Here is a 15,335-nt window from a genome sequence, read left to right as displayed (position 1 = left end):
TCAATATATCTGGTCAATGAAGGTACAGGGAGTCAACATCAATATATCTGGTACAGGGAGTCAACATCAATATATCTGGTCAATGAAGGTACAGGGAGTCAACATCAATATATCTGGTACAGGGAGTCAACATCAATATATCTGGTACAGGGAGTCAACATCAATATATCTGGTACAGGGAGTCAACATCAATATATCTGGTCAATGAAGGTACAGGTAGTCAACATCAATATATCTGGTCAATGAAGGTACAGGGAGTCAACATCAATATATCTGGTACAGGGAGTCAACATCAATATATCTGGTACAGGGAGTCAACATCAATATATCTGGTACAGGGAGTCAACATCAATATATCTGGTCAATGAAGGTACAGGGAGTCAACATCAATATATATGGTCAATGAAGGTACAGGGAGTCAACATCAATATATCTGGTCAATGAAGGTACAGGGAGTCAACATCAATATATCTGGTCAATGAAGGTACAGGGAGTCAACATCAATATATCTGGTCAATGAAGGTACAGGGAGTCAACATCAATATATATGGTCAATGAAGGTACAGGGAGTCAACATCAATATATCTGGTCAATGAAGGTACAGGGAGTCAACATCAATATATCTGGTCAATGAAGGTACAGGGAGTCAACATCAATATATCTGGTCAATGAAGGTACAGGGAGTCAACATCAATATATCTGGTCAATGAAGGTACAGGGAGTCAACATCAATATATCTGGTACAGGGAGTCAACATCAATATATCTGGTACAGGGAGTCAACATCAATATATCTGGTACAGGGAGTCAACATCAATATATCTGGTCAATGAAGGTACAGGGAGTCAACATCAATATATATGGTCAATGAAGGTACAGGGAGTCAACATCAATATATCTGGTCAATGAAGGTACAGGGAGTCAACATCAATATATCTGGTCAATGAAGGTACAGGGAGTCAACATCAATATATCTGGTCAATGAAGGTACAGGGAGTCAACATCAATATATCTGGTACAGGGAGTCAACATCAATATATCAATCAATCAATTTTTCAATTTTATTTTATATAGCCCTTCTTACATCAGCTAATATCTCGAAGTGCTGTACAGAAACCCAGCCTAAAACCCCAAACAGCTAGTAATGCAGGTGTAGAAGCACGGTGGCTAGGAAAAACTCCCTAGAAAGGCGAAAGCCTAGGAAGAAACCTAGAGAGGAACCAGGCTATGAGGGGTGGCCAGTCCTCTTCTGGCTGTGCCGGGTGGAGATTATAACAGAACCATGCCAAGATGTTCAAAAATGTTCATAAGTGACAAGCATGGTCAAATAATAATCAGGAATAAATCTCAGTTGGCTTTTCATAGCCGATCATTAAGAGTTGAAAACAGCAGGTCTGGGACAGGTAGGGGTTCCATAACCGCAGGCAGAACAGTTGAAACTGGAATAGCAGCAAGGCCAGGCGGACTGGGGACAGCAAGGAGTCACCACGGCCGGTAGTCCCGACGTATGGTCCTAGGGCTCAGGTCTCTCAGTTGGCTTTTCATAGCCGATCATTAAAGAGTTGAAAACAGCAGGTCTGGGACAGGTAGGGGTTTCGTAGCCGCAGGCAGAACAGTTGAAACTGGAATAGCAGCAAGGCCAGGCGGACTGGGGACAGCAAGGTGTCATCATGCCCGGTAGTCCTGACGTATGGTCCTAGGGCTCAGGTTCTCAGAGAGAAAGAGAGAACGAGAGAATTAGAGAGAGCATACTTAAATTCACACAGGACACTGGATAAGACAGGAGAAGTACTCCAGGTATAACCAACTAACCCCAGCCCCCGACACATAAACTACTGCAGCATAAATACTGGAGGCTGAGACAGGAGCGGTCCGGAGACACTGTGGCCCCATCCGAAGAAACCCCCGGACAGGGCCAAACAGGAAGGATATAACCCCACCCACTCCGCCAAAGCACAGCCCCCGCACCACTAGAGGGATATCCCCAACCACCAACTTACAATCCTGAGACAAGGCCGAGTATAGCCCACAGAGGTCTCCACCACAGCACAAACCAAGGGGGGCGCCAACCCAGACAGGAAGATCACGTCAGTAACTCAACCCACTCAAGTGACGCACCCCTCCCAGGGACGGCATGAAAGAGCACCAGCAAGCCAGTGACTCAGCCCCTGCAACAGGGTTAGAGGCAGAGAACCCCAGTGGAGAGGGGAACCGGCCCGGCAGAGACAGCAAGGGCTGTTCGTTGCTCCAGCCTTTCCGTTCACCTTCACACTCCTGGGCCAGACTACACTCAATCATATGACCTACTGAAGAGATAAGTCTTCAGTAAAGACTTAAAGGTTGAGACCGAGTCTGCGTCTCTCACATGGGTAGGCAGACTGTTCCATAAAAATGGAGATCTATAGGAGAAAGCCCTGCCTCCCGCTGTTTGGTCAATGTTTGGTCAATATATCTGGTCAATGAAGGTACAGGGAGTCAACATCAATATATCTGGTACAGGGAGTCAACATCAATATATCTGGTCAATGAAGGTACAGGGAGTCAACATCAATATATCTGGTACAGGGAGTCAACATCAATATATCTGGTCAATGAAGGTACAGGGAGTCAACATCAATATATCTGGTACAGGGAGTCAACATCAATATATCTGGTCAATGAAGGTACAGGGAGTCAACATCAATATATCTGGTCAATGAAGGTACAGGGAGTCAACATCAATATATCTGGTACAGGGAGTCAACATCAATATATCTGGTCAATGAAGGTACAGGGAGTCAACATCAATATATCTGGTACAGGGAGTCAACATCAATATATCTGGTCAATGAAGGTACAGGGAGTCAACATCAATATATCTGGTACAGGGAGTCAACATCAATATATCTGGTCAATGAAGGTACAGGGAGTCAACATCAATATATCTGGTACAGGGAGTCAACATCAATATATCTGGTCAATGAAGGTACAGGGAGTCAACATCAATATATCTGGTACAGGGAGTCAACATCAATATATCTGGTCAATGAAGGTACAGGGAGTCAACATCAATATATCTGGTCAATGAAGGTACAGGGAGTCAACATCAATATATCTGGTCAATGAAGGTACAGGGAGTCAACATCAATATATCTGGTCAATGAAGGTACAGGGAGTCAACATCAATATATCTGGTCAATGAAGGTACAGGGAGTCAACATCAATATATCTGGTCAATGAAGGTACAGGGAGTCAACATCAATATATCTGGTACAGGGAGTCAACATCAATATATCTGGTCAATGAAGGTACAGGGAGTCAACATCAATATATCTGGTACAGGGAGTCAACATCAATATATCTGGTCAATGAAGGTACAGGGAGTCAACATCAATATATCTGGTACAGGGAGTCAACATCAATATATCTGGTACAGGGAGTCAACATCAATATATCTGGTACAGGGAGTCAACATCAATATATCTGGTCAATGAAGGTACAGGTAGTCAACATCAATATATCTGGTCAATGAAGGTACAGGGAGTCAACATCAATATATCTGGTACAGGGAGTCAACATCAATATATCTGGTACAGGGAGTCAACATCAATATATCTGGTACAGGAGTCAACATCAATATATCTGGTCAATGAAGGTACAGGGAGTCAACATCAATATATATGGTCAATGAAGGTACAGGGAGTCAACATCAATATATCTGGTCAATGAAGGTACAGGGAGTCAACATCAATATATCTGGTCAATGAAGGTACAGGGAGTCAACATCAATATATCTGGTCAATGAAGGTACAGGGAGTCAACATCAATATATCTGGTCAATGAAGGTACAGGGAGTCAACATCAATATATCTGGTACAGGGAGTCAACATCAATATATCTGGTACAGGAGTCAACATCAATATATCTGGTACAGGGAGTCAACATCAATATATCTGGTCAATGAAGGTACAGGGAGTCAACATCAATATATATGGTCAATGAAGGTACAGGGAGTCAACATCAATATATCTGGTCAATGAAGGTACAGGGAGTCAACATCAATATATCTGGTCAATGAAGGTACAGGGAGTCAACATCAATATATCTGGTCAATGAAGGTACAGGGAGTCAACATCAATATATCTGGTCAATGAAGGTACAGGGAGTCAACATCAATATATCTGGTCAATGAAGGTACAGGGAGTCAACATCAATATATCTGGTACAGGGAGTCAACATCAATATATCTGGTACAGGGAGTCAACATCAATATATCTGGTACAGGGAGTCAACATCAATATATCTGGTACAGGGAGTCAACATCAAAATATCTGGTCAGATGTGGATGTATCTGTTGATATTACTTAACAAATATTTATACTGACGTGTTTGTGTGTTTTTCCTGTGTGTGTGTGTGTGGTAACAGACCTCCTGCCCGTGCTGAGGAAGCGTGTGTGTGACGTGCGTTGGGAGGTTCGAGACTCCACTCTAGAGTTCCTCGGCCAGCTGTGTGCGTGTGAGGCGTTGGCCTGCACTGTCACCCCTATCCTGCTGGGGGCGCTGTGTGATCAGGAGAGCTATGTGAGGGCTAGTGCCATCTCTGCCCTGGCCAGGACTCTACCGCTACCACTCAGCGGCCTGCAGGGGGAGGCAGGGAACCATACACAGGTAAGGCTCTGGCCTACACAGTTAATTTACTGTATAACGGATGACTTTTTATACTATTCCAAGTATTCCTTAAAGAGGTGGGGTTTCAAGTGTCTCCGGGAAGGTGGTCAAGTGACTCCGCTGTCCTGGCGTCGAGGGGGAGCTTGTTCCACCGTTGGGGTGCCAGAGCAGCGAATAGCTTTTATTTATCTTTATTTGTGGGACAACTCAATAGACGATAGTAGTCACACTAAAGTCAACACTTCAAAGGTAATATAGATATATATATATACATACATACATACATACATACATACATACATACATACATACATACATACATACATACATACAGTGCCTTCAGAAAGTATTCACACCCCTTCACTTTTTCCACATTTTGTTGTTTTACAGCCTGAATTTAAAATGGATTAAATTGAGATTTTCTTTTTTTTAACAAGTCACATAATAAGTTACATGTGACAGGAGAAAACTGACAATAGCCCATAATATCAAAGTGGAATTATGTTTTTTTTTTTTTGTTGAAGAAGTATTCAATCCCTTTTGTTATGGCAAGCCTAAATAAGTTCAGGAGTAAAAATATGTTTAACAAAGTCACATAATAAGTTGCATGTGATAGGAGAAAACTGAGGATGGATCAACAACATTGTAGTTACGCCAAAACATTGCATCCTGTTTGCAACAAGGCACTAAAGTAATACTGCAAAAAAATGTGGCCAAGTAAGTAACTTTTTGTCCTCAATACAAAGTGTTATGTTTGGGGCAAATACAATACAACACATCACTGAGTACCACTCTCCATATTTTCCAGCATAGTGGTGGCTGCATCATTTGTTTTTTAGTTTTTTTTCCTCTCTATTTTTATTTATTTATTTTTCTTTATAATTTGTTTTATAAATTTTCATTAATTTCTTTCAATCTTTTATTTTTATTTTTTATATTTTTTATTTTTTAGTCATTTAGCAGACGCTCTTATCCAGAGCGACTTACAGTTAGTGAGTGCATACATTTTTTTTTTTTTTTCATGCTGGCCCCCCATGGAAATCGAACCCACAACCCTGGCGTTGCAAACACCATGCTCTATCAACTGAGCTACATCCCTGCTGGCCATTCCCTCCCCTACCCTGGACGACGCTGGGCCAATTGTGCGCCACCCCATGGGTCTCCCGGTCGCGGCCGGCTACGACAGAGACTGGATTCGAACCAGGATCTCTAGTGGCACAGCTAGCACTGCGATGCAGTGCCTTAGACCACTGTGCCACTCGGGAGACTTATGTTATGGGTATGTTTGTAATCGTTAAGGACTGGGGAGTTTTTCCACTATAAAAATAAACGGAATAGAGCTAAGCACCTTTCAGCAGGACAATAACCTAAAAACACAAGGACAAATCTACGCTGGAGTTGCTTACCAAGAAGACAGTGAATGTTCTTGAGTGGCCGAGTTACGGTTTTTACTTAAATCTGCTTGAAAATATATGGCAAGACCTGAAAATGGTTGCCTAGCAATGATCAACAACCAATTTGACAGGGTTTGAAGAATTTGTAAAATAATAATGGGCAAATGTTGTACAATCCAGGTGTGTAAAGCTCTTAGAGACGTACCCAGAAAGACTCACAGCTGTAAACACTGCCAAAGGTGATTCTAACATGTATTGATTATTTATTTTTTAAACATGTTTTCACTTTGTCATTATGGGGTAAATACACTTGACAAAAAGCCCCCCGTGTCACAATGGGATTCCATAAGCTATTAGCGACCGTTGCTATATCAACGGTGTGACGACCGAACGCTCCCAATTCAAAATGTCCTTTTCATCCCAGCTATGTAAACAAAGCTGATTTCCTCGACCATTTCACTGCTTAAACAAGTTTGGTTAATAAGATGAAAACATGACTTCAAACTACTTCTGGGTACCTTGGTAACATTTCAACATCATGAAATCAATGTCTTAAACGTTGCTACGTTTCTGAAATAGCAAAGAAAACGTGTAATCTGCTTGACACATGAATGTTGCTTACCTTACAGGTCACAGTCCGGCTCCGTTGGATATTCCTGCAGTCAGCATGCCAATTGCACACTCCCTCAATTTGAGACATCTGTGGCATTGTGTTGTGTGACAAAACTGCACATTTTGTCCACAGCACAAGGTGCACCTGTGTAATGATCATGCTGTTTAATCAGCTTCTTCATATGCCACACCTGTCAGGTGGATGGATTATCTTGGCAAAGGAGAAATGCTCACTAACAGGGATGTAAACAGATTGGTGCACAAAATTTGAGAGAAATAAGCTTTTTATGCGTATGGAAGATTTCTGGGATCATTTATTTCAGCTCATGAAACATGGGACCAACACTACATGTTGCGTTTTATATTTTAGTTCACTATAAATAAAACTGCCTAGCTAGCTGACTAGGCAGGCTGAGCTAAATAAGTAGCAATGTCAATCTAAAAATATTTTTATTTAATTATTTATTCCTATTTAACAGTATTTACAAATATATATGGTAAAGAAAGAGTGTTGTCTTTTCTGTCTTTTGAGGACTTCTGCAGCAGTATGTAGTCCGCAGGTAGTCACCATTTAAAAACACCGTCCTTTGAGAGCGATTCTGCGGTAATACATTTGTGCGGACTGGGCGAGCGCTTATGAGGTGTTCTAGAACTGCCCGCGTCCTCCGCGAGGTAAAACAGATCCAAGCAACCAGCATAGCAACGGACGCTTTGGTTCATTACGGCTGCTGAAAAGGCTGTAAAAAGGCTTCGAAAGGCTGAAATCGCTTGGTGAGGTGTTGTGCTAAGGTTGTTTACTGTTGTTACAAGGGGTGTGTGTTCTCCCCAGGAGGAGGCCGTGAGTCAGTTATAGTTAATTGTGCTTACTGTGTGTTCTCCCCAGGAGGAGGCCGTGAGTCAGTTATAGTTAATTGTGCTTACTGTGTGTTCTCCCCAGGAGGAGGCCGTGAGTCAGTTACTAGACATCCTCTCTCAGGATTCAGAGGGCTTCGCCAGACGTGCTGTGGTCCAGTTCTTCATCAGCTGGCTAAAGACACACCCATCATCATCCTCCTCCTCCTCCTCCTCCTCGCTGCGTTCTGTCCTATCGCTGGGCAGCACTGACCTGGACTGGGAGGTCAAAGTTCACACCCTGGAGCTGGTTGACCTCCTGATGGAGGAAACACTTCCAGGTCACCAGGAGTCAGAGCTGTGGTCAGCTCCTCCCCACTACGGTGGCTCTGGAGGGCCAAACCTACTAACACACACTAACCACACACACCCTTACGCTGTGGCGCCAAACCAGCCCTCAGCCCTTCTCACACACACCCCGACTGACACACACACCCCCCACACACACGCATCTGTAGTGTGTGGTCTGTCTAGGTTGGTAGAGCTAGGTGTTGTAACAGCGTTACTGAACGGCCTGTTTGACTGTGACAGACCTGTAGCTTTAAAAGCCTGTAGTCTGTTGCTACGACTACGAGACATGGTGTGTCCCCGGTCGCTAGGGAAAGGTGCTATGACGACTGACGACGCCACGGCAACAGTTGCCAAGGTGACTTTTGACCTGAGGGGTCAGGTTTGGGAGCGGGAGGTCATGAGGAAGTTACAGGAGAAGAGAGGATCTGATTGGGTTAGAGAGTCCAGGGAAGTAGGTTGTGATAGGCTGAACAGGAACAGAGTTTCTGATGGGACAGACGGGGCTGGTTCCGAAGCCTGTGATAGGGTGACAGGGGAGAGTGTGTGTGAGGGTAGTGTGACGGTCTGTGAGGTGCTGTGGTCGTTGGGTCTGGAGGAGAGACAGAGTGTGTTATCTCAGAGTAGTGACCACGTCCAGAACTCACCTCTCTCTTTACTGCAGGACATACTGAACGCTACAGACACATCACACGCTGAGGAAGTTATAGTGGACTGTTACTGACACAAACCCACATCACAAACACTCTACACACGTTGTTGTAGACCAACAGTTTTATTTTTGATAATTGTTTCTCCTCTGTACGTTGACTAGTGAATACCGTAGGTGGTGTTTCTCCTCTGTACGTTGACTAGTGAATACTTTAGGTAGTATTTCTCCTCTGTACGTTGACTAGTGAATACCATAGGTAGTGTTTCTCCTCTGTACGTTGACTAGTGAATACTTTAGGTAGTGTTTCTCCTCTGTACGTTGACTAGTGAATACTTTAGGTAGTGTTTCTCCTCTGTACGTTGACTAGTGAATACTTTAGGTAGTGTTTCTCCTCTGTACGTTGACTAGTGAATACTTTAGGTAGTGTTTCTCCTCTGTACGTTGACTAGTGAATACTTTAGGTAGTGTTTCTCCTCTGTACGTTGACTAGTGAATACTTTAGGTAGTGTTTCTCCTCTGTACGTTGACTAGTGAATACTTTAGGTAGTGTTTCTCCTCTGTACGTTGACTAGTGAATACTTTAGGTGGTGTTTCTCCTCTGTACGTTGACTAGTGAATACTTTAGGTGGTGTTTCTCCTCTGTACGTTGACTAGTGAATACTTTAGGTAGTGTTTCTCCTCTGTACGTTGACTAGTGAATACTTTAGGTAGTGTTTCTCCTCTGTACGTTGACTAGTGAATACTTTAGGTGGTGTTTCTCCTCTGTACGTTGACTAGTGAATACTTTAGGTAGTGTTTCTCCTCTGTACGTTGACTAGTGAATACTTTAGGTAGTGTTTCTCCTCTGTACGTTGACTAGTGAATACTTTAGGTAGTGTTTCTCCTCTGTACGTTGACTAGTGAATACCGTAGGTGGTGTTCCATTGGGACAGAACTCTTGATCATCCACCTACCAGGAAAATAAATAAAAATACTATTTTGATATTTCAAACCACCGGTGTCAAGGTTTTCCTGACTTGGTATGTTGAACAATGTTGAGAATGAAGAGAGATTCTCTGCCCTTCTCCCGGTTGTACATTCACCCCTCATGGATTTAAAAGGAATGGACTTTATAGTGGAACCTCCCTCCAGTCATGCTTGCACCAATCCTATACTTTGAAATGTATGAGGGGGAGTGAATGAGTGCACACTTCTAGAGAAGAGTAGAGAATCAGAACAGGTGCACTCTGATGAAGTCCTGAAGGCTGAATCCCGAATCACCCCCTGCCCCTCCCTTTACTGGTTCTAACAGCAGACCTATCAGCTTGCTGCCAGCTCTTAGCAAACTGTTGGAAAAAATGTGTTTGACCAAATACAATGCCATTTCTCTGTAAACAAATTAACAAGACTTTCAACATGCTTATAGAGAAGGGCACTCAACATGTACTGCACTGACACAAATGACTGAGGATTGGTTGAAAGAAATTGATAATAAGAAGATTCTGGGAGCTGTACTGTTAGATTTCAGTGCAGCTTTTGATATTATTGACCATAACCTGTTGTTGAAAAAACTTATGTGTTATGGCTTTTCAACCTCTGTCATATCGTGGATTCAGAGCTATCAATCTAATAGAACTCAAAGAGTTTTCTTTAATGGAAGCTTCTCTAATGTCAAACATGTAAAGTGTGGTGTACCACAGGGCAGCTCTCTAGGCCCTCCACTCTTTTCTGTCTTTACCAATGACCTGCCACTGGCATTAAACAAAGCATGTGTCCCTGTATGCTGATGATTCAACCTATACGCATCAGCAACCACAGCTAATGAAGTCACCGAAACCCTTAACAAAGAGTTGCAGTCTGTTTAGGAATTGGTGGCCAGTAATAAACTGGTCCTGAACATCTCTAAAACTAAGATCATTGTATTTGGTACAAATCATTCCCTAAGTTCTAGACCTCAGCTGAATCTGGTAATGAATGGTGTGGCTGTTGAACAAGTTGAGGAGACTAAATTACTTGGCGTTACCTTAGATTGTTAACTGTCATGGTCAAAACATATAGATTCAATGGTTGTAAAGATGGGGAGAGGTCTGTCCGTAATAAAGAGATGCTCTGCTTTTTTGACACCACACTCCAAAAAGCAAGTTCTTATCTTGATTATTGTCCAGTCGTGTGGTCGAGTGCTGTAAGGAAAGACCTAGTTAAGCTGCAGCTGGCCCAGAACAGAGCAGCACGTCTTGCTCTTCATTGTAATCAGAGGGTTGATATAAATATTATGCATGCCAGTCTCTCTTGGCTAAGAGTTGAGGAGAGACTGACTGCATCACTTCTTCTTTTTATAAGAAACAATATGTTGAAAATCCCAAATTGTTTGCATAGTCAACTTACACACAACTCTTGACACACACACACTTACCCCACCAGACATGCCACCAGGGGTCTTTTCACAGTCCACAAATCCAGAACAAATTCAAGAAAGCGTACAGTATTATATAGAGCCATTAGTGCATGGAACTTCGTTCCATCTCATATTGCTCAAATAAACAGCAAACCTGGTTTAAAAAAACAGATAAAGCAAGATCTCACGGCACAACGCCTCTCCCCTATTTGACCTAGATAGTTTGTGTGTATGTATTGATATGTAGGCCTTTAAAAAATAAAATGTATGTAGTTCTGTCTTATATATTCTATCTGTCTTATAGCTGTTCTTATATATTAATGTCCTGTATTATGTCATGTTTCATGTTCTGTGTGGACCCCAGGAAGAGTAGCTGCTGCTTTTGCAACAGCTAATGGGGATCCTAATAAAAGACCAAAGTGTCCCAAAGCTGAGGGAGTGAAAATGATGGCGAGGGTCATTAGACCCTCTGATAGCCACTTTGACCGAGCCAACAACGCTGCCGGCTTCAGAGCCAAGTACTATCCCATAATGCAGTGCAAATTCCCACAGAAGAATGGAGAGGCGTACCTAATTATAAGTCACCTGTATTTGTTTGTGTCTGGTTGAAATGTAACACATGAAATACCTCCCAAATTAAATGTTTAACTGTTACTGAGGTTTTTATATCTTGTAAAACGACAGGGGAAATTGTCTCATTTGAATTTCATGCTTATTTTATTATTTAAAAGTGGAACATGAATTGCATGATTCAAGTCATGAGTCTATCCTGAAGTCGATGGGTTTATTGATCCCCTACACCACTCTGGAAGTCAGGAGTGTATCGTGAAGTCGATGGGTTTATTGATCCCCTACACCACTCTGGAAGTCATGAGTGTATCCTGAAGTCGATGGGTTTATTGATCCCCTACACCACTCTGGAAGTCAGGAGTGTATCGTGAAGTCGATGGGTTTATTGATCCCCTACACCACTCTGGAAGTCAGGAGTGTATCGTGAAGTCGATGGGTTTATTGATCCCCTACACCACTCTGGACTCTGGAAGTCAGGAGTGTATCGTGAAGTCGATGGGTTTATTGATCCCCTACACCACTCTGGAAGTCAGGAGTGTATCCTGAAGTCGATGGGTTTATTGATCCCCTACACCACTCTGGAAGTCAGGAGTGTATCCTGAAGTCGATGGGTTTATTGATCCCCTACACCACTCTGGAAGTCAGGAGTGTATCGTGAAGTCGATGGGTTTATTGATCCCCTACACCACTCTGGAAGTCAGGAGTGTATCGTGAAGTCGATGGGTTTATTGATCCCCTACACCACTCTGGAAGTCAGGAGTGTATCGTGAAGTCGATGGGTTTATTGATCCCCTACACCACTCTGGAAGTCATGAGTGTATCCTGAAGTCGATGGGTTTATTGATCCCCTACACCACTCTGGAAGTCAGGAGTGTATCGTGAAGTCGATGGGTTTATTGATCCCCTACACCACTCTGGAAGTCAGGAGTGTATCGTGAAGTCGATGGGTTTATTGATCCCCTACACCACTCTGGAAGTCAGGAGTGTATCGTGAAGTCGATGGGTTTATTGATCCCCTACACCACTCTGGAAGTCAGGAGTGTATCGTGAAGTCGATGGGTTTATTGATCCCCTACACCACTCTGGAAGTCATGAGTGTATCCTGAAGTCGATGGGTTTATTGATCCCCTACACCACTCTGGAAGTCAGGAGTGTATCGTGAAGTCGATGGGTTTATTGATCCCCTACACCACTCTGGAAGTCAGGAGTGTATCCTGAAGTCGATGGGTTTATTGATCCCCTACACCACTCTGGAAGTCACCCTCTGAGTTTCATCAGCAACACGTGACAACGGAGGGCCCTCCGAGCGAGTTGGTAGGGCCGAGGGGCTGGTTTGGGATTCACAACATGAGTGTGTGGTTGTCCCCAGATGTGCTTCAGTATACCCTCTGGACCACCGGGGGCGGGGGGGGGGGGGCTGTACACACACCACATCTGTCACTCCTGCCTCCCTCCCTCGTTTCTGAAAGATGAAGGGACCCAAGGGAGAGAGAGGGGATAGAGAGAGAGAGAGGAGGAGAGAGAGAGGAGGGGATAGAGAGAGAGGAGGGGATAGAGAGAGAGGAGGAGATAGAGGGGAGGAGATAGAGAGAGAGGAGGGGAGAGAGAGAGGAGGGGATAGAGAGAGAGGAGGAGAGAGAGAGAGAAAGGAGGAGATAGAGAGGAGGGGATAGAGAGAGGAGGAGAGAGAGAGAGAGAGGAGGAGATAGAGAGAGAGGAGGGGAGAGAGAGAGGAGGGGATAGAGAGAGAGGAGGAGAGAGAGAGAGAGAGGAGGAGATAGAGAGCGAGGAGGGGGAATATATTTGTGCCTCTGGAGAGAGTGAGGAAGGAAGGCTAGAGAGAGAGATGTAGTAATATCTTCTGTTCAGTCTAATTGTTCTGAGAGATTAGAGGGTTCCCTGGAACTGGAGACTGATCAACCCACCCACCACTCCTGTGTGTTAACCATATGCTCTGATTCCAGATCAGCTGTCTGTGTCCCTCGTCCCTTCTGAAGTCTTACATAGAGTCAACACGGTTTGGGAAAACCCCAGTTGATCCTGGTGTGTGATAATGTTGTTTCAGATAGGAATGGTCTGACATAGAAACCAACCGACCGACCCGCTACCCGCACTAAGGACAATGATGAATAGTGTGTGTGTGTGTGTGTTAGCAATGTGTGTGTGTGTGTGTTTGCAGTGTGTGGGGGGCTCTGCTCCATGCTGGGTGGTAATGTCAGTGTGGGGGGGGCTCTGCTCCATGCTGGGTGGTAATGTCAGTGTGGGGGGGGCTCTGCTCCATGCTGGGTGGTAATGTCAGTGTGGGGGGGGCTCTGCTCCATGCTGGGTGGTAATGTCAGTGTGGGGGGCTCTGCTCCATGCTGGGTGGTAATGTCAGTGTGGGGGCTCTGCTCCATGCTGGGTGGTAATGTCAGTGTGGGGGGGCTCTGCTCCATGTTGGGTGGTAATGTCAGTGTGGGGGGCTCTGCTCCATGCTGGGTGGTAATGTCAGTGTGGGGGGGGGGCTCTGCTCCATGCTGGGTGGTAATGTCAGTGTGGGGGGGCTCTGCTCCATGCTGGGTGGTAATGTCAGTGTGGGGGGGGCTCTGCTCCATGTTGGGTGGTAATGTCAGTGTGTGGGGGGCTCTGCTCCATGCTGGGTGGTAATGTCAGTGTGGGGGGCTCTGCTCCATGCTGGGTGGTAATGTCAGTGTGGGGGGGCTCTGCTCCATGCTGGGTGGTAATGTCAGTGTGGGGGGGCTCTGCTCCATGCTGGGTGGTAATGTCAGTGTGGGGGGGGCTCTGCTCCATGCTGGGTGGTAATGTCAGTGTGGGGGGGCTCTGCTCCATGCTGGGTGGTAATGTCAGTGTGGGGGGCTCTGCTCCATGCTGGGTGGTAATGTCAGTGTGGGGGGGGCTCTGCTCCATGCTGGGTGGTAATGTCAGTGTGGGGGGCTCTGCTCCATGCTGGGTGGTAATGTCAGTGTGGGGGGGCTCTGCTCCATGCTGGGTGGTAATGTCAGTGTGGGGGGGCTCTGCTCCATGCTGGGTGGTAATGTCAGTGTGGGGGCTCTGCTCCATGCTGGGTGGTAATGTCAGTGTGGGGGGGGCTCTGCTCCATGTTGGGTGGTAATGTCAGTGTGGGGGGGGCTCTGCTCCATGCTGGGTGGTAATGTCAGTGTGGGGGGGGCTCTGCTCCATGCTGGGTGGTAATGTCAGTGTGGGGGGGGCTCTGCTCCATGCTGGGTGGTAATGTCAGTGTGGGGGGGGCTCTGCTCCATGCTGGGTGGTAATGTCAGTGTGTGGGGGGCTCTGCTCCATGCTGGGTGGTAATGTCAGTGTGTGGGGGGCTCTGCTCCATGCTGGGTGGTAATGTCAGTGTGGGGGGCTCTGCTCCATGCTGGGTGGTAATGTCAGTGTGGGGGGGGCTCTGCTCCATGCTGGGTGGTAATGTCAGTGTGGGGGGCTCTGCTCCATGCTGGGTGGTAATGTCAGTGTGGGGGGCTCTGCTCCATGCTGGGTGGTAATGTCAGTGTGTGGGGGGCTCTGCTCCATGCTGGGTGGTAATGTCAGTGTGTGGGGGGCTCTGCTCCATGCTGGGTGGTAATGTCAGTGTGTGGGGGGCTCTGCTCCATGCTGGGTGGTAATGTCAGTGTGGGGGGGGCTCTGCTCCATGCTGGGTGGTAATGTCAGTGTGTGGGCATGTGCAGTGAGTCAACATCTTTCTTTGAGTTTAGAGTAGTCCAACAGCCATCACTAACATGTGGGAGTGTGTCTCCCCTCCCTGCTTGGCACGGTATTAAATACCAGAGTTCAGCTTTAGGTCCAATCAAACAACCCCGAGGAAATATCAGCTTAACCAAAGTCATGGGACCTCACTCACTCTCACACACACACACACACACACACACACACACACACACACACAC

The 15,335-nt window shown here is 45.4% G+C and overlaps 1 protein-coding gene across 1 annotated transcript in view; it reads left to right on the top strand.

Moving 5' to 3' along the window:
- Positions 1-9,474, top strand: part of brat1 (BRCA1-associated ATM activator 1) — a 33,718-nt gene extending 24,244 nt beyond the window's left edge. The window contains exons 13-14 of the mRNA XM_045205661.1: positions 4,405-4,646; positions 7,590-9,474. Of these exons, the coding sequence (XP_045061596.1) occupies positions 4,405-4,646; positions 7,590-8,555 (1,208 nt within the window). The 3' untranslated portion in view covers positions 8,556-9,474. The remainder of the gene's footprint in view (positions 1-4,404; positions 4,647-7,589) is intronic.
- Positions 9,475-15,335: the final 5,861 nt, after the last annotated feature.

Source organism: Coregonus clupeaformis, chromosome 20 (genome assembly GCF_020615455.1).
Source record: "Coregonus clupeaformis isolate EN_2021a chromosome 20, ASM2061545v1, whole genome shotgun sequence".
NCBI classification, from domain to species: domain Eukaryota; kingdom Metazoa; phylum Chordata; class Actinopteri; order Salmoniformes; family Salmonidae; genus Coregonus; species Coregonus clupeaformis.
This window is presented reverse-complemented; position numbering and strand designations above follow the sequence as displayed.